Source organism: Pteronotus mesoamericanus, unplaced genomic scaffold (assembly GCF_021234165.1).
Source record: "Pteronotus mesoamericanus isolate MK-2021 breed Mesoamerican mustached bat unplaced genomic scaffold, CSHL_Meso_final contig_116, whole genome shotgun sequence".
NCBI lineage: Eukaryota > Metazoa > Chordata > Mammalia > Chiroptera > Mormoopidae > Pteronotus > Pteronotus mesoamericanus.
Window position 1 is genome coordinate 36,950,726 of NW_026555027.1, and position 20,668 is coordinate 36,971,393.

The 20,668-nt window shown below is 34.2% G+C and overlaps 1 protein-coding gene across 1 annotated transcript in view; it reads left to right on the forward strand.

Moving 5' to 3' along the window:
• Nucleotides 1–20,668, forward strand: part of NAALADL2 (N-acetylated alpha-linked acidic dipeptidase like 2) — a 796,061-nt gene that overhangs the window by 487,810 nt on the left and 287,583 nt on the right. Inside the window, exon 6 of the mRNA XM_054575719.1 lies at nucleotides 19,836–19,979. Coding sequence (XP_054431694.1) covers nucleotides 19,836–19,979 — 144 coding nt within the window. The remainder of the gene's footprint in view (nucleotides 1–19,835; nucleotides 19,980–20,668) is intronic.

Here is a 20,668-nt window from a genome sequence, read left to right on the forward strand (position 1 = left end):
CATTAAACTACATTGTCTTTTTGCTCTATATAATACCCTCATTCAGTTAATTTACCCAGTTTAAGCAGCAAAATAACTTTACATAAGATTGTGTCTTTGAGGTGAAATATAATTGAAAACAAAATCCTCTGCCAACTTAGAAATCCTCTCCACAAATATAGAATAGCAAAGTATTGTATTATCGAATAAGCATTAATGCAGAATGTGATGTGCATCGCAGGCAATCTGCTAAAGTGATTATAAAGATAGAAAGAAATTTTAATCTTTTATGCAGCAGGACATATACAACACATGAAAATTCAATGAAAAAAATATTCCAGTTTGTGAAACAGGCAAGAAGAGTATTTACCTTTTTAAAAGATTTACATGTATATCAAAGAGACAGAGAAAAAATTCACAGTTACAAGGTATAAGGTAAACACTCTGAGAACAGGAAGCGTAGTCATTTTTGTTTTTTTCACTAGAGACAATTTAATTTTCTTGTTGAATTTGTATTTGTGCTTACACTCGTAATTGCTGAACAATGTAGAAAGGTCTGACACTACCACTGAATTATCTGGGTATTTACCGATTGATTCCATGTTCCTTCAGTGATGGGTTTAGGGGAATGCCTATAATCTTAAAAAGACACCGAAGTGATTGTTTCTCAACCTGAAGCTCGATACATGGTGGTGGACTAACCATTGTGGAGAAGTATGAATGGATAAAAATAAACAGCTTTAAGAGATATTTAGAAGGTGGGATCTGTTAGACTGGGGAATTAATGGAATGTATGGAGTAATAAAAACTCAATGATCAAGTGATGATATAGAAGTTTCTTGTTTGGACACTAAGTGCATTGTAGAGCCATTCACTGATGTGGAAATAGTAGAGGAGGAAGGGCAGATTCAACATGGTCAGGTGTGAAGCAATGAAATGAGATGAACTTGAATACAGTGATGAGAGTTTCTATAGGACATGCAAATAAATGTACAAGTGTGAGAAGGGTCTCCTGTGACTCCTATCTGTCCAAGATGGTGTTTATTTTAAACAGGTTATTTTGGTAACCTTATGTCTTTATCATTTCTCTCCTGGACCCTCCCTCATTCTGCTACAGCAAGTACTAATGTTTTCTGAGTTACATTATCAAAGTACAATTATAAATGAAACAGTGTATTCATCATGATAATATAATATTTCCATAATAAAGAAAAAAAATATTTACCTAGAACAAACATCTGCCATGATTTTTTTCTCATAATACAGCTGAGATAAATGTGATAAATGAATCCCTTTGGCATTCAGGGATAGTGACTGTCATGGTTGAATGTGCAGTGAAATTTTGAATAACAGCAAATTAGTAAGCGTTGGTGACCACACATGTCCAACAATCTGCATTGTGACACCTTTTCTGCCTGATCCGTTGCTTGGGAATAATGACAGTGATTATAGCTTGGATAAAAATTTTTGTTGGTAAATACAGGAAAAATTTCTCTTGGTAAATATCAACTCAGATAAAGAATCTGCAAACCCAACGTCAGAAACAATAGCTGACAATTGTATGATAAAAGGACTGGCCCACAGTCATGCCTTGTACAGAGCAATGCAAGGGACGAGCTCCTCAGAACTTTTTTGTTTGTTTGTTTGTTTTGACCATTTAGCTTTCATTTTTAAAAAAACTGCAGACAATGCATTCATGAGAAAACTATTAACTTAAAAGCAAGTCTAAACCACAGATGTGTTCTGGTTGACTATGAATATGTTGTTATTGTTGTCACTGTTCTAAAATTGACTTTGAATGCTTTAGTAGGTTCTTTGGACTTGAGCTGTAACAGGCCCCACCATAGCTCGTAGTTCTATAGGCACCCTGATTTACACCTCTTGTTATCAGTTTGCCTTATAGGTCTTTAAGTCTATGGCCTCTGATATCCATTTCTATTTATAGCTGTGATTTTATGATGGCTGGCTACAAAAAAAAAATCTTGTAAAATTGCACCCTATAACATAGCATGACTGCTATTTTGTTAAAAGTAATAATATTTTCCAGTGTTTTTAAGATAATTTTACTCCACACTGAAATAAAATAGTACACCCAGGATCATCCATATAGTGGATAAATATGTAGAGATATTCGAAGTTCCATGTTTGCTCAAATAGAAATGCATCTAAATCATCCTCTGACCCAACTCTTTGTTTTGCAGCTGAGGAAAGAAAAGTTTCTGGTGGGCATGAATCCTGAGCCAGATTCAGTTGACCTGAGAGTTTTGGGTGTGGGCAACCTCAGATTTTGTTTTATGAAATCTAAGAGAGCATAGGGTCTGATAGAAAGAAGTGAAATGCTACTGCTAATATTCAACAACGAAGTGAAAAATACCATGGATTGGCAATGACTTACGTGTCATCATTTTTAAGCATCTATAAGATTAGACCCACTTAAAGACAAAGTTTTTTATGAACTTCTTCTTCTCATGTTCTTTCTCTTTACTTATGGATACATCCACACACACTTAGATATAGACTATAAATGAGTATGCATATAAATGTCTACAAGAATGAATGCAATTATGTAGTGTTATAATATTTATGGCAATTGGTCTTAGGATGATTAACATTCAAATCTGCAGTTGCAATTACAAAGTAAGACAACTTTTGCTATGATAAAACTTTATTCCTACTTTTCCCACATATAGAACACAGTGTATAAAATTTCTGATATAATAATACATATATTTATCATTTCTGCTAAAAATATCATTTTTTCTCAACTTTATATCTTTATACACACTTGCTGCTTTAAAAATAAAGGATTAGCTGATCAGCAGCTGAATCTTTTTAATAACACCTGTGCAACTGACAGAGCACAGGGAAAGCACTACACTTATAGGAGACATGTCTGTCCTTGGTTTCATGTTAAGGAGAAACAAAATATGCTAAGTGCTATAAAACTTTCATTTTAATTAATTAATATATATGTTTATTTTTATTTAAGTAAATAGATAAATTATCAATCATTATATTTTAATTAATTAGTTGATATTTATTTTTATTTAAATAAATCAATTATTATCTATATATTAATTAATATATTGTTTATTTTATTTAAATAAATTAATTACATGATTGAAAAATTAAAATGAAAAATTTTTTCCTGGAAGTTTGGGCCAAAAACATTGAAAGAATTTTTATTGACTCTAGATAAAAGGGGAGGGAGAAGATGAAGTGGGGCTAGTTCTGTGATAGGTGCGACGCCCGTAGGGAAGAGGCATTTGCTGCTTTGCACACGCGGTGGGTGACGTTCTGCAGCGCTTCTGTGCAAGCAGGAAGTAGAGGGACCTGGTGACCGGTGGTGCCTGACTATTCTTTTTAGATAATCAGGTAAATAGCCACGGGGATGTTAATTCAACGTTTTGATGTACATTTATCAAAACATGGACAAAAGGTAAATCATTGACCAAAGGTATGAAATATTTCACGAAGGTTTCCTCTTTTCCATAATATATGCCACTGGATGTACATCTAGAAATGTTCTTTGACTCTGGTAACACTTTCATAGTTCAGAAGTCTGAAGGCCTAGGACACTTCTTATGACATTTTTCTAATCTTAGTTTTAGATATGGAGATATCAGGCACTTTAATTGAAAGAAACTTTTCAACAGGAACTGTCTACTTCCTCATGTCTCCACTGAGACACAACAGCATGTATTTAAATATGTATACATCAATATACTATATATGTATATATATTTAAATCATGTTTTATTTTTACCACTACACTGCCTGCTTCAGAAGTATAACTTTAGTCTGTATGAACTCTTAAATAAATGCTGTTTTTAACAACTTAAAATTTATTTATTTATTTTTAGAAACAAAACTGATTATCATATTCCAGGGTATTATTTTGCATACAAATATCACTACTGTCTTCTAGAGTTACGTTTTTAATGCATAAGCATAAATTAAAAAAGTAAAAACATTTATATAGATATGGAATTAGTACTACCTATGTATAATGTGCATCCTTATTTTTTCCCTCAAAAATTGGGGCAAAAACGTATGCATTATAGATGGCAAAATACAGTACATTCTTTCCAAACTGTTTTCATCCATGAAAGAACCTATACATTTCAAGACAGCAGACAGGTCTGTGTTTTTCATGTAGTCCCGCAGCTGGGGGTTCACACTGCACACCTCAGGCCCTGGATCCTTTGCAGGCTGGCATTTGGCTCAATAAACCCTTTCTTTTAGAAAAGCTGTAGCTGTGAAACTTTTTTATTTAACGTACCAAAGGCTTTACTTAGTATTGATAGCTTGATAGTTTCATACTTCTGTTTCTGTCTTTAAATAGTTCTTCATTCTACTTGATGTACATTTCACACCCTTAAAAACATTAGTTTTTTTTTTTCCTTTTTTTATTTTCCAGACAATGTGATCAATACCTCTTTAGCCTTTTTCGTTGGATGTATTTCCTAACTTTATTTACTTTTACATCTCTTTTTCTCAGGTAGGAAAATGTTCAAGTCATTCAGTTTATATCTATCTTTACCCAAATATTGCTTAGTGTTCTTCATGCTATTAGATTCACACTCTTACATAATATTTTATAAATACTTGTATTGGTTGAGTGGAAGTTGTAGAAACATGGGCTTGTAATCTAGTTCTCATTTACATATTAACTGTTCATCTGTGTTTATATGGGTCATTTCATTTCTGACTTGATCTTTTTCACTTATTTTTTGGTAGAGGGGAACCATATGCACAATGAAGGGCATAAAGGACACTAACCAGCATATACATGTCACTCAATGTTCATGTTTACAGTATTCATCACCTAGCTCTCAGTGTAGAACATATCTAGCATCCCCCAAATTTCCAACCCCTAAAATCATCATTTACTTGTAGAAACTACCTGCTTACTTGATCATAGCCTCCATGATGGCAGGTAGTTTCACTTCAGTGTCTCTACTGCACCTTTAGCATATAGCTGGAATGACAAGTGTACAAAAGAAGCTTATTTGAAAAGTAAGAAAAGAAAATATACTTTGTTGTATAATACTGCAATGAAAGAATTAATTAATACAGTATTATGTATGCATTTTCTCAAAGATCTCACACTTCATTCCATTATAGAAGTGCAAAATATCCAGTCTACAGGCCACCTAGTAATGCTTGCCATCCAGCAAAACAGAAAACTTTCTCTCAGTTCATAAAGTTTATGCTGGTGCAGGAAGGGAGAGATATATCTGAATGACAGTTGGGGATGGGACTGAGGAGTTCAGCCCAGAGAGAGTTAACTAATTATTTGAAGGGTGAAAAATTGACCAACACCTTGAAGCCAGAAGTTTTCTAGATTGCAAACAGTCTCTCAACTCCAAATCTTTTATGCCAGTACTGTGGAATCTGCTTCCTAAATGAGTCATAAGTCCTGTTTTTCTACATCTACATGGTTTCCATCTGGTCAAATCCAATAGTGATTATCACTTAGACAGTTGCAACTGCTACCTGATTTCACTGCTTCCTCTGTTATAACTTCCATTCAACTCTGTGATATAGTATGAAGGAACTTTCAGAGTCCTGAATCTTATCTTTACATACTCTGTAAAATTTTTAGTGTTGCTTTTCCCCCCCAATTTTATGTAAATGATAACGATATATATGAGGTCTGTCTGGAAAAAGTCCCGCCATTGTTGATATAATGGCAATGGTTGTGTGACATTGATGTAACCTGGCAGCCAAAGAGAGTGGGCTGGAATGCACATGCTTGAACAATAACAAGTTCACTGTACTGGTCAGTGGGGGCAGTGGATATTGTTGAGTGAGCATGTATACCATGTGGCCATCATAATCAAAACGACTGAGTGAGTAGAGCAAAAAATATGCATCAATTTTTGCATTTAGCTTAAACATTCCTCCATAGAAACTATTCGGATGATTCAGAAGGCTGCAGCTACAGGCAACTGGTGATTGGCAGCTTCATCACAATAACATACCCAGTCATGCATTACATCTCCTGCAGATTTTTTTGATGAAACATCAAATCACCCAGGTTACTCAACCCCCCTACAGCCCAGATTTGGTGCCCTGGGACTTCTGGCTTTTCCCGAAACTAAAATCACCTTTGAAAGAGAGAAGATTTCAGGCTATCAATGAGATTCAGGAAAATATGATGAGGAAGCTGATGGTAATTGGGAGAACTGTGTGAGGTCCCAAGGTGCCTAATTTAAAGGCACTGAGGTGCTATTGTCCCATATACAATGTTTCTTGTATCTTCTTCAATATATGTCTCTAATTGTGGCTGGATACTTGCTGGACATATATTCCATCTGTCCATTTCCCACTTAACATGTTTTGGGATTTTTTTAATTTGAATTTATGGTGGTGATGTGGGTTGATAAAATTATATAGGTTTTAGGTGTACAATTCTATAATGCATTGCCTTATACTGTATTGTGTGTCTTGTATTGTGTGTATTATGTATAATACATCGTCGTATACTGTATTGTATGTTTACTGTCCAAAGTCAAGTCTCTTTTTTGTTACCATTTATCCTTCTTTTACCTTCTTTTAGCTCCCCTGCCCTTTTTCCTTCTTGTTATCATCTCTATGGTATTATTTTGAAATATTCTTGAATTAAAGTATTCCATACAGAATTTAGATATTTCAAACTCAATATTAAAGGGAATCTTTAATATTTCTGTTCTAATTCCCATTCATATTTTAACTAAATTACATATAACTAATTTGTCTTTTAGCTAAAATTTGTGAGTCTCACTTATATCTTACTTATATCTCTGATTACTAGAGGCAGGTACTATACATTATTATTTCCATACTGAGTTTTCCTCATCTGAATATTACATAAATTAATAAACATGTAAGATTAGCATAGAAGTAGATTCATGAAAATGTCTTATAACTGTGTTTTAAAAGTCTATCCATTTCCTGTTGACAAATTAAAAAAACAGACTTAGACTGTTGAATCTATATACTATGATATGGCATTAGTGTGACATTAGCTAATGCTTTGGGGATATCTTATTGCTTTTGGAGAACTATTCAATTTTAATATCAACATTGTGTTGGAAAGGGTTGTAGAGCTGTAAGATGGAATCTTATACATCGAGCATGTGTTGATATTTTCATTGAAACTTGAAATAATTTTAAAATTTTGAATAGTTCAAATAAATCCTGAATGGGTATAAAAAGTACTGTAGCTAATGTCTTCTTTTGTATTGAAAAATGAATTTAACTTTAACATAACACATTCTAAAAATAACCATCTTGCTTTCATATGATTTATATTTTCTTTGAACCAACCTTGCAAGTGTATTGCTCTTTTTATTTCATTTTATACAAAAAACACTATGAGAAAGTGAACATAGACTGTCCTATTATCTGTTTGATTTGTGTATCTCACTATGCTCCACAAGTGGGGCATGAAGCAGAAATGTTTATTTTTTTCCCATGGGAACCTCAAAAGAATGGAAAGAGGTGACAGCAAGACAATATGAACTATCAAAACGAGCAACAAGAGATTGCATTTGTTTCAGTTCTATTGGACAGTATATGGATAGTATTTGTCACTGAAATAATGTGGCTCATTTATATTGTACCTATTCTGTGGAGCTCAAAGCACTTTATGAGTGTTTCCATTAATCCTAAAGACTAGCTATGAGCTAGGTATTTGGCAGCTTTTGTCCTCACTTTATGGCCTGGGAGACTGCCGTTTAAAGGATATCATTTGTGCAGGCATTGGCAAAATGTTCAGAAAAAAACCAGTGGGGTTAACTATAGTTTGAACAGTATAGTTTTTTTTTTTTTGCTTTATTTATAAAAGCTTTATAGTAACAATTGTCTGATGAAGCCAAATGCTAAATGTAATTATTAAAATACCTTGACTTCTCTTCACCTCCAAGAGAGTTTTCCTACCAAATCTGTGTTATTAATAGGACTTTTCATTCTTCTACGCATCCACTACTGAAAACTTAATTGCTTACCCTATTATCTCATTGCCACTACTCTGTTCAATGGGTTACCAAGTCTTGACAATTATCCAGAATTGTCCAGGCTTTTGACATGGACCTATCTTCTTCCAGAGATATCCTTCATGCACATATTATTTCTTGTTGAGGAACTGCACTGGCTTCTAACAGTATTGACCCCAAACCCTTAATTTGGGGGTCTAAAAGAGTCTAAAAGAGCCCACTTCTGTTGCTTACCAGCCATGTAACTTTAAGCATTTCAAAATATTTGGGCTTTAGAACTAGTTTGAAAAGTTGTATCATATATAAAATATGGCAAAGGAATGCTATAACATATGCCAAATACCAAGCTCTGTCTGGCATGAATAGAATTTATTTGTTGTTTTAATTGCATATTTTCCTAGTTTTTTCCTTTCCACAGATCATTTTCAGATCAATATTTCTGAAATCCACTTTTATGGTATCATTCTCTATTCAAAACCCTATGAAAGTTCCCAGTATTTACTTACTTCCCACCCTTTTTAATCAATTATCTAAAGCCTGTCACAATAAGGACTCTGTAACTCTGCCTTAATCTACAACATATAGGGTAATCTCCAGGAAACATCAGCTATTTGTCATTCCTTTTCATACTTTTATTTTCCTACCACAGCTAATTTATTCATATGGATTCTTTTGCCTGGAATCATCTTTCGTGTGTGTGTGTGTAAATATATATATATATATATATGTAATAATAGTTTGAAACATATACGTTATTTAAGAAATGCTCTTAAAGCAAGGATCACACACCACCAGATATATATAGAGAGAGAACAGTCCTAGTAATTGTGCTTTAGGGCTCTGGCCAGTATTTTTAAAGTATCACTTAATGCCAGTGAGGAATCAAGAAACCTTGCTTCATGGAGCTGAGCTCTGACATGCTGACCACTGATCAGCCATGGGACAATGCTGGGCCACACACCCATAGCAGTTCATTTTTTTGTTGCACCGAATTCAGCACCATCCTTTACCAATATCTGCACTTCCTTATTTCACGTGTACCAATTCTCTTCAGGTCTGCTGATGCCTCTTTGCCTTGGTGGTTCATTTCACATACTTAGTGAAGACCTTGTTTTTTCTGGCCACTCTGAAACTTTTTCATTTACTGAATAATTTAAGTCATAAAGCTGGGCATTTTGGATCTTCTAAACCCTCCCAGCTCTTTTTCTGGGCTCCCTTTTCTCATCCCAACACAACGGCTACAGCAAGACAATTAAATAGAGTAGCCGGGCAGGAATCTGTCCTTGTTCTGGAATAACGTCAGGACTTTTTCCTTATCCAGTCATCTAAGATTCTTTTTATTTTGTACTTCTTCTAAGAAACACTCATGATGTTGAATAAGAGTTACCCAACAGGTCCTTGATAGGTAGTACAGGATGGATATAATATTCCCTCATTATACTCTTAGGAAGATTAAATGAAGGAGCTAGAAAGAAAATTTAGGACAAAGTGAATAATCTTGAATTTTGTTCAACCTTCATTATCATAGAAAAGCTTTTAAAAGATGACTCTGCATGGTGCTGTTTGAAGTCCTACATAAAAGACCTAACAAAGACACCATGCCTGTCCTGAAAGAACACCCTCGCTTATTAACCGGACCATTAGCACTGTACTGAGCACTGTCATATAGCCATGCCTCCCACTGCATCATTACAGCCTTTGCTGTGACTTCAAAGGAGACCTATTTTTTAGTGAAATAACCTTCCAATACACTAAAAAATATTACCTTAGTAAGAAAATAGGCAAATAAGCAAAACATTTATTTTTAGGATTTTTGAATGTGAATTTGGGTCTCATAAAGTACTTTGAAGAAATGCATCCATAACAAACTGTTAAATTGCAATAAGAAATTATAGGCATTTTTTTTTGTAAGAAAATTCCCATATGCCCATATTGCGGAGAAAAATTAATGATAGAATATTTTAACTAGAGTTTATGCACAAAAACATCCTTGATGGCTCATCAGTCCTTATTAACTGAGGGAATTGTTTTGTGGTGTGTGTTTATAAATCTCAGCTTTTTCCCAAATGTATCTTCTCCTAAAATACACTAGCACTACAGGAAAACACCAAAGTAATATTTTTTGTGTCTCAAGTCTATGGGTTATTAATAGTAAAGGGTAATTTTAATGATATTGTAAAGAAAATTATAATCCAGGAGGAAAATTTACTGAATTTTCCATATTACTCTAAATATGAGGGATTTTTCTATAATGACCATTGGATATCCACCTTGAATTTAGATATAACTATATAAATAAAAGCAGCCTTTTTCAACGTCAAGAAAGTTTTGTCTTAAATTCCTGTCAGAACTGTTAAGTACTGTATAGTATTTGGAAACACATTTTGCAGAGGAAACTATAAGTTTATTTAATAATCACTCATGGACAAATTTAGAAACAAAGTCTTAGAAATGGAAATCCTTTGATGTTGTATAGATGATGAGTTTAAAGCTACAAAAAATGGTGCAATTTTTCCCAGAATCACTCCATAGTTAAAGACAGATTAAGGACCAGGTATTGGTATCTTGGACTCCTGGCCAAGGTCCCTTACTTGGGTTGGTATTTCCAAGTCAGAAACAGAAAATGCACAAGAAACCATGAAGAGCTGAGAAGCACTTCATATGTGAAAGCTCATGTAACTTAACATCTAGGTTAGGAGAGAAGGAGCTAATAATTTTTCACTTACATTATTAGAAAACAACCGAAAAAATACATAAATCCAGAAATAAAGCACTGGTTTTCTGCCTGTTCATCTAATCAGCCTCATAAAATAATGTGTTCTCATTACAATCTGTATGAAGAATTTTATTGTAAATTAATGCTTCCATACTTTCACAACAACCACAAAGCAAGACACATCTACATAGTTTATTTGCTATCTTTAAAAAAATGCAAACTACTCTTTCTCTAAAACTATAAACTTTGCAAATCATTCCAATGTTCAGACCCTTCAAGTTTGAGATTGAGAAGCTTCTCAGGGGGATGCCTGGAAAGAGGATTGCTTTGCTTATATTGTAAGTTATGTACAGATGGCCAATTATTCCAGTTATGAATCTAGACTACTCTCCTCAAGTAAAGCACAAACTAGATGTTCTATCTGTTTCTTAGTTTATTTTTTATGATATAGTTTATGGTTTATTTCCAAATGTTCATGTTCTTGAAATGCTTTGGGAATGAAATAGTCTTGGAGCACATAAATGAATACAAAAGAATAGAACTATTTAAAATTATACGAAATAGGAAATCAGTTATTATATGACCAATTATCCCTTGGAACTAGAACTAAGAAAACTTTTGTCAATATCTGACTATTACAACTACTGTTGTACATCTAAATATTTACTTAAAGAGACGGATTTATAACTGTTAATTTAGTGAGATAAAGCCTACACCAAAGGAAGCCCTGTTTCTTGAGTAGAAGGAATCAGACTACAGAAATGTCTTTAGAGAACATGCTGATGATGACTGTCATCAACCTGAAACATGGGAATGGACTTTGTCTTTGAAGTAATTACATCAATATTTTTTAAACCATAAAACGTTTAAAATATTTATAAAGATATGTTCCCATAATTCTGTAAATGACAATAAACTTAGTTACATTGCACACCAGATTTCAATGAACGGTATAATTAAATATGATGCTTATGGACTGTATAATTAAAAAAATGAATAATAGCACCTTACTATTAAAAAAACTTTTAAATATTATAATAAAAACTGTTCTTTAATTGAATATTTGTCAAATTTAGAACAAATTTTAAGACTGCACAACCACAAATATGCTTATGATCAAAAGCATATTTGTTTGAGGAGAGAGAATAATGGCAATTTATACTTTGAGATCTTTTGCCCCCACACATTTTACTTCACCATATAAATCTTGAGTTTATATGGATAAACATAAAATATTTTTAATCATTAGAAAAGTTGTCTAGCTCTTGAAATAAAATGAAACCATCTGTATCACTTTTAATATTTTGTGATTACAAGTTTAATATCATGAGTTTTACGCTTATGATTAGACAAAACAAAATCATTCACTTGAACATTGGGATGATCATTCATCCATAAATAGCCACAGATCCCCTACTTTTTACTATGCACTGTGCTTGCTATACCATGGGAATACAGCAGCAAAATAGCCCCCAAGAAGTTTACACTCTGCCTAGTGACCTGAAAGTAAAAAGGAAATTAGAACAGAGCAGTGTTTATTAAATGGGTAAGCAGGGATTTATGTTGGGGCACACACAAGAACTTGAGTTCCCAGAGTGAGGGACATCGAAGAACTGAGTAAACTAACAACAGCCAGGTTTTATATCCACCATTTATATTAGTTTTAGAGGAGATAGGAAATATGATGTATTTTTCTTAAAAATAGTAATTTTCATTTTAATTATGAGAATAACTATCAGTAATAAAATTTCTATATGGTAAAAATGTATATATGTGCATGTGTTTATATATGTATATGTGTATTTATATCTGTACAGAGATAGGGAGAGTGCAAACCAACACTGAGATGACTGCACAGCACAAAGCACATTGAAGTGTTAGGAATTTTATTTTTAATAATAACTGAAGCAACACTGCACTGAATTTGACTAGCTTGAGGGAAGATGGTGATATTTGTAACCACTGGGTTATGAGGTACTAAAATGATAAAGGATCAGGTAGCTATATTTACAAGGACAACAAAATAGCCAATTTAATGTACTGGTCAGTTTAGAGAAATAACTATAAATTTAGCAAGCTAATATAAAAATGAAACAATATTTGTGCCAGTTATTTAATGGTATGATTTCTGTCAAAGTGGCGGTTTTCTCTGGAGATAGCCAAATAAAATACATGTTCTGAGATAACATCATTGATATCAATTTGTTCATTTGGTATTTGGGCCATTCCAAAAAATGCAGCACAAAATGTGTTTTAAAAATGTCTGCTTTTTAAGGTTTCTGATTGTTTGGTTTTCTAGCAAGTGGGAAATATTTAAACCTATGCCAATCATTTGCTATAATTAATTATAAAGCTGAAAACCTAGAAAAGAAAAAAAAGTCAAACTATTTAGCTTTTAAAACATTTATTCATGATTGAAATAAAGAGTTGTCAATGAAATTTTGATCTTTAAATCACTAAACTTATTTTTGAGGGATGAACAAAAGCAAAAAGAAATGCTCTCAGTCCAATTTAAACTTGTTATCTGGTAGACTCATCTGAACAGACGTGTTCCCCATTTTGAGGGAAACTCCCTGAGGAAACTATTGATTTGGGATTTACTGATATAGTCAAAGGCTCTGACATCTTTAATTCTGGGTAAGGTAACAAGTCTATTGTCCTTCATCCAACTTCTTAAAATTTTTTTTGGTTTTACTTTTAATTTAATTTTTATTGTATTTTTTCCCTTACCATGTAGTCCCCTTATACCGCCTGGTCCCCGGCAATCACCACACTGTTGTCTATGATCATGAGTCCTTTTTCCTTTGGGCTCAATCCATCCACCCCCTCACCTCCCCTGCCACTAGCTGTCATCCTGCTTTCTATCTATGAGTTTGTCCCCATTTTCCTTGTTAGTTCTCTCATCCTACTTTTTATAAAATTTTTTGTAAAATATATATTGATTTAGACCAGTGCTTATCTAGTGTAAAAATGAGTCACCTGGGAGTCTTAAACTACAGATTCTGACCCAGAAAGTCTGGGGTAGGGTCTGAGATTCTACATTTGTAATGAGTTCCCAGGTCACACCAATGCTGTTTGTCCAAGGACTACACATTGAATAGAAAGGATCTACGCTTACATTACATCACACAAAACTCATGTTTCACACACACACACACACTTTCATAGTCAGGTACTAAGGGTTAAAAGTTATAAAGAAATTCTTCTATCCTCTCGAATGTATTATCATCATTGATCCACACAAGATCTTTGTTTACCAGCACATTTTTTTGTACATTATCTCACCTTAATGTTGCCTTAATTCTGAGGATCCCAGTGTCTAAGATACTAGTTTCTGAAAGTTCGTTTTTCCTGATAATCTGTGTAAGTGGAATTTCCTGTATACACTGACTTTTCAACTGAGTTTAAAACAATTTCAAGTTGCATTCTGGCCGTGTGGCTCAGTTGGTTGGAGCACTATCCCATACACCAAAAGGCCAAGGGTTTGATTCCAGTCAGGGCTCATACTTAGGATGCTGCTTGATCCCCAGTCGGGATGCATGCAGGAGCTAACCAATTGATCACATTGATCTCTCTCTCTCTTTCTTTCTCTCATCTGAAATCAATACATATATCCTCAGGTGAGGATTAAAAATAATAATAATTCTACAAAAAAAGTGCTGGCAGCAAACAGAGCACATGCTTTCTTTACCCATATAGCCAGATATGATTGAAGTGGGCATCAACAATATTAAAGAATAATGCAAAAGCTGTTAAATACATACAATTAGAAAACATTTTACTTATTTTCAACATCATTACTCCTAAATTTCAACCACTATGGTTCAGGCTCTGGGCCTGTGAGCTAACACATTCTTTATTTCAGTAAGTTATCATTATGAAGACTCTTCAGTATCGCTTTGGTTGTTCAGGTATTGTATATGGGATGGCAGTATTATCGTAATGAAATTATTCATATGTTACATTTGAAACAGTGAGGCAGTGACGGAGTCAAACTGGGAACTCTATATCCAATTTCTTCTTTCCATAGATGAATATGGAATTGTATCATGAATTGGATTACTGAAGAAATGGATCAATTTGGATCTTTATCTGAATTACAAAGAGTGCATAAGGTGAAGAGAGAACTAGCTATCTAGTAAAATAAAAGTTGGTGTCAATCAGACTTTATTGAGCAAACACAATGTAGAGGATATGATATAAATGCTCCAATCTAAAAGAGTGCTAGAATGTAATGTCAAAATCTTTTCAGTATTGCACATTTTTCATCTAGTATGCAATCTTCCTGATTTTCATCTCCTATCTAATGGATTCTTATAGTTAATTAATGTTTTAAAATATAGCTGAATAAAAAGTGTACATGTGTTTGATTTTATTCAAAGCCCCTTAGTGTCCTGTATAGTCCTGCTTTTAGTACCAGCTCTCAGAAGTGAACTGTTTGTCAAATTTCCATTAAGCTGAAGGTGAAAAATTAATGAACCACTTCCTTCAGGTATTTCAAAAGTAATGCAATTATGTTAGTTATACAGCACAACAAATCAAAGATTGGTGTATGTTCAGTTATGGTTTAAGGTTCATGCATATTTAACTTTTTTCATATTTAACTTTTAAATGTATTGTTTCATATGATTAATAGCACATTTTAGAGGAAAAGGGAATGCAACTATTGATCTTTTATTAACAGATAAATATATCTCAAAGATGATTTTATTTATGGAACTATTTTTTCCCCACAAAAGGTAACTTTAGAGCAAGTTAATCAGTGAGTTGATGGGGATGGGTGGTTTTGAAAACCTATGCAATATGTCTGCTGTGGGAGGGCAATTAGGTGGGGAGAAATCATAAACATGTAGCAAGCAGGGGATTAATAAAATCATAATTTAATCTTTGCTTGTACCTCTGCTCCATTTTCTAGTCATTCAAAAAACCAGTAAAATAGAGTCATTGAAACTATTTTTCAAAGAATTTTTATTCTTTTTTTTTTGTCTTTCCATTAATTATGGAGCTCCTGTTATGTTCCTGGCAATCTGGGAGGTTTTGAGTATCACACAATGAGGGAGAAGGCTTGGGATTTGCCTTCAGGGAATATAGAATTAAGAAGGGAAAGCAAAATGTTTTCATGCAATGATAATGTTAATTAGAAATGGTGAACACCACAAAAAAAGGTACAGGTATATCACACAGAGCACAGGGTGTCAGAGAAAGCTTGTAGGAAGCGACTTGTGAGTTGGGGTCAGATGTGTGTGATGCAAGAGAAGAGCAAGTAGAATGGAAGGAAGGGCTTAAGCAAGAACGTAGAGGATGGAAATTGCAGAACATGTAGGGGGACAGCTAAAGTTTTAGGATAAGATGGAGAGGAATGATGGGAAATAATGTTGGAAATATGTCTCAGACTGTAAGGAGTCTTGAATGGCAAACTAAAGAGATCAGTATTTGAACTTGGGAAAGGTAAAATTATGCAGATTTTTAAGAAGTTTCATATTGTGTTGGTAATGTGTCAACACCCAACATCCATGAAAACTTCAAAATAACAGATTGCCCATTTCTCATAAATACTACTGTATTCCCCCCATTCTTGGGGGATATATTCTAAGACCCCCAGCGGATACCTGAGACTGCAGATATTACCAAACCTCATATATGTGATGTTATTTTTTTTCCTATACACACATACCTATCAAAAAGTTTAATTTATGAATTGGGAACACTACGAGATTAACAATAATAATAATATAATAGAATCATAACAATATGTTGTAAGAAAGGTCTAGTGAATATGGTCTCTCTCTCTGATAACTGATCTGATAACCAAGACTAGTACTAAGTGACTAACAGGAGAGTAGTGTGTATAGTGTGGATATGCTGCACAGAGACGAATCACGTCCTGTGGTGGGATGCGGAGGGATGTGAGAAATTTCATTATTCTACTCAGATTGGTGTGAAATTTAAAACTTATCAATTTTTTAAATATCTGGAACTTTCCATTTAATATTTTCAGACCTCAGTTGATTGTGGGTAACTTAAACTTCAAAAAGTAACACAGCAGATAAGGGGAGACCACTGTATTTTATTGTCTCGTGTACACTAAAACTTTCAAAGGTAATGACTGAGGAAGATACTACATTCTGGGAGAAGCAAAGGCAATGGCTATACCAAGGCTTTCCAGCTGGTGTGCATGCTGTTTATACCTTGAGATATTTATCACTATGTCTCCAAGTGCAGCAAGAGCAACAGACTCAGGGCGGGTCATTTGCGGCTAAGGACAATTTTCTTGTGGTCTGAGAGTCCCCTTTAGTTTATCTCATCAAGTTGTATTGCTATTAGCATCTTCTGTGTGAACCAGGACCTGGTTCATGGGCATGCAACCTGTATAATCTCCAGGACACTCCCATTTAGGTGGTTCCACAGCTAATTTAACTCTCTGCTACTGCCATATTGAAATTCTTCATACTTTTTGACTGGGAAGTTCTATGCAGTCATTTTGTTATGGGCTCTGCAAATAGCATAGCCAGTGTTGGTACTATGACAAGAAATTGATTAGGGAGCAATGAGCTGCACTATGGAAAAATGCATCGCCGTACATCCATATAAAAGGTCTTACTAAATTATGAGGGTGCAGAGTGCTTATATAACAAAAACGATTCTAAGCTTGAATCTTCATTATTTTTTTCTTTAAAGCCATGGCTTCTATACTTGCCACAGGCCTAAGCTAAATATCATTTTTTAACCTTGTGGTTTTTCAGTTGATGGATTAAGGAAAAATTTCTGTAATGTATTTTCTTATTTATAATTTGCCTCCTGGAGCCTGGATAACCAGTATCGTTGAATGCTGTACCCCCTGCAGTCTTATCAAATTAAATTCTGAGAAAACCTTTGGCAATTATTTTCCCTAATAAAAGTTCTGAAAAATATAGCTGTGTTCACAAACATTATTGGCTGTCCAATAAAGACATTCTGTTGTGTATTTCTTTTTCTGAGTCAAGATAAATATATAAACTGAATAAGCTATCTTTTACTTCTTTCCTTAAGCACAGTTTAGTTTATTCTCTCCATTTTCTTTACTCCGAATAGTTATATATTTTCCCTTACTTTTGTTATCACAAGTATTTATTTTTTTCCCTCACACTTAGAGAGGAATATTGTCAAATATTCTTACAAAGCTTAATTTATAAAACTATTTTTTATTCTTTGTCTCTCTTTTATGTCCTTTTTTTTTTTTTTTAACAAGGAACCCATGATCATTATAGAAAAGAACAAAGAAAATAAAATTTTAAAAACTGGCCATAATGCTCAAATATAACCTCTCTTAATAGTCTTTTATTTTTACATGCATGTATTCACATATACTTTAACATTTTATTATGTATAACAAATACAGAAAGAAGTATACAAATCATAACCAGCTTGATGAATGTCACCTTCTCCTATACTTCTTGCATCCTTTCAACTCTATTTTCCAAAGGCAAATACTTCATTGCTTTCAACATTTTCAATTGTTAACTACTTTTATATTTACCTTTCTCTGCCTCAAGATCATTTTAAAGCCCTGGCTGGAGCGGATCAGTGGATTGAGTGCCTGCCTGTGAACCAAAGGGTCGCCAGTTAGATTCCCAGTGAGGGCACAGGCCTGGGTTGTGGGCCAGGTCCCCAGTAGGGCGCACACAAGAGGCAACCACATATTGATTTTTCTCTCCCTCTCTTCGTCCCTTCCCTTCTCTCTAAAATTAAATAAATAAAATCTTTTAAAGAAAGAGCATTTTAAAGAGTTGAATTCCTATTTCAGTTTTACCTATTATATTGACTTACCACTATGGAAGAAAAATATTTAATTTTCTTTCATGAGTTTCCATGTATCTCACCCTTGAATTTGTATTTTTTTCCTATAGAATAATATAACTTTGTGTTAAAAGGCCATGGATTATAGTATTATGATTATGTAAATATTTATATTATGCAATTATTACATTTCTTTATTGAAAAACTTTTATTCTCTTTAAATCTAACAGTTGTCTCATTTTATAGATTTCTTATTTTTCTTTGTATCTCTAAATTCTTCAAATTTTAACCTTCTGATCTTACTGTAAATGTTCTCCCAATAAATTAACAGTAGCCACTATTCTGTTATTTTTGTCTTTCTGGAAATCTCCTCCCTGAGCCTCCTGACCCCATAACCCTATGCTCAGTACGTCTGCTGCCCCTGCCATTTTATTTAGCATTGTCCTTGGATGAGAATATCCACTTAAGAGTCACAAAATTAATTAAGTTGATTTGAAGTTCTTTGTATGGTTGGAATTTATTGTCTGATGGGTCTTAACATAGGTTTGTTTTGGGTGACTTGTTTTATTGGTAGACTTCCAGACCGTATGTATTTTTATATATTCTCCATTGACCTAGTCATATTTACTAGAAGAAAATTTTCTATTGTCCTAACTGGAAGGAAGTATTCTAAGCACCAGGACACCGAAATATCTGAAGAGCCTCAGCAATCATAACACCATCCCATTTTAAGTATGAGGCACACCATCCACTTTATCTGGTGTCTCTCTGCTCCGCATCCCGCTTTCAGTGTTCTGCTGGAATGAAACCGGGAAAAACAGGCGCTGTTCTTGTTGACAGGCTGAGTGGGGGGCTCAGGAGGCAAGGTCCCCCTCACAGTCAGAATGTCAGCAAACCCTCCTATTTCCAGGCCCTCTTTTACCACTACTTGAATAAGTTGCTGGTGTTGTCTAATCCTTTCTGGGTTCTGTGGTGCGAACTGCATTGTTTTTCAGCTTCCCCTCCCTACTGGCTTAGGCTTTAGTCTCCTATATCTGTTATTTCAGTTGACAATTATTCAGCTTGTAGAGTCTTATTGTCTCTTTTATTTCTTGGCCCCTGTGGATGTATACTTTTTTTATTCCTTTATTGTCATTTCAGTGGAGAATGGAGGTAAGTGTGTGTTTACAATCTGCTAGCGTTAATTAGGATACATAATAGTATTTGGATTGAATTTTTATTAAGTACCTCAGATCATTAAGTACACAGATATAACTAAGGAGCAAATAAATGAACAAAATAAACTTACCACTCATAATTTAAATACTGATGAAAAAAACTTTCCTTAAGTGTTTTTAATTTCTCTTGACAAAGGATTCTGTCCCTTTATGTCTTTAATACAGTTGGAAGCTTGAGGCAAAACCGATCGAACCTCACCTCCCTACTAGTGCAGCCTGTCTCAGCGGCACTCGTTGCAAAACTGATCTCTTCATCGAAAGATGGAACCAAACATGGTGCCTGTACCCCTCTAGGACTTACACATAATGGTAATGTATTTAATGTCTTTCTGTCTTGTAGTTTGTTCTTTTTTTTTTTTAAGGAACATGATTACTTTTAATCTCTTCAATTGACATGTTTAGGATTGTGCTTTAAAAAAAACATTTATTTTTTGATGAAATGAGCATTTATGATCCTCTGTTTCTTTAAGGGGAATTTTTGGAAGGTAATTTGATCAACAATGAGAGTTGAGCAAACTGAGAGGCTGAAAAAAAGAGGAGACACATTTTGAACTGCAATAAAGAAAAGCAGCTTTATGAAAAAAGCATTTTGTTGTTTCATGAAAATCTGCTTCACATAGCTTCCCAGTTGCAGCTTCAGCAGTCTTGTTGCCTGCCAAGATTCAGCGGACAGTAGTCAGGTGCTGGGGGATGAAGTCCCTTCATAGAACGCATTAAAGCCTAATTCCTGCAATTGACTAAAAACCCCTCTGTCTTCACGCACCATTGCTGGATAGATGCTTCTGTTCAGCGGTGCAGATCGTCAGGCCTTGTTGGGCCACGTAGGATAAAACTGAAGCAGTTAAGCTACCCGTGGTAGGGTGAAAACTATGCTGCCGCTGATTTCTGCCTTGAGCCTCTGCATTAGAGTTCCAAACAGGAAATTCTCTTTCACGTATTGTTAAACTTGTATCCATTCTCTGTGAAATGCAACTTGGGGGACTCTGTTTTTGTGGCTA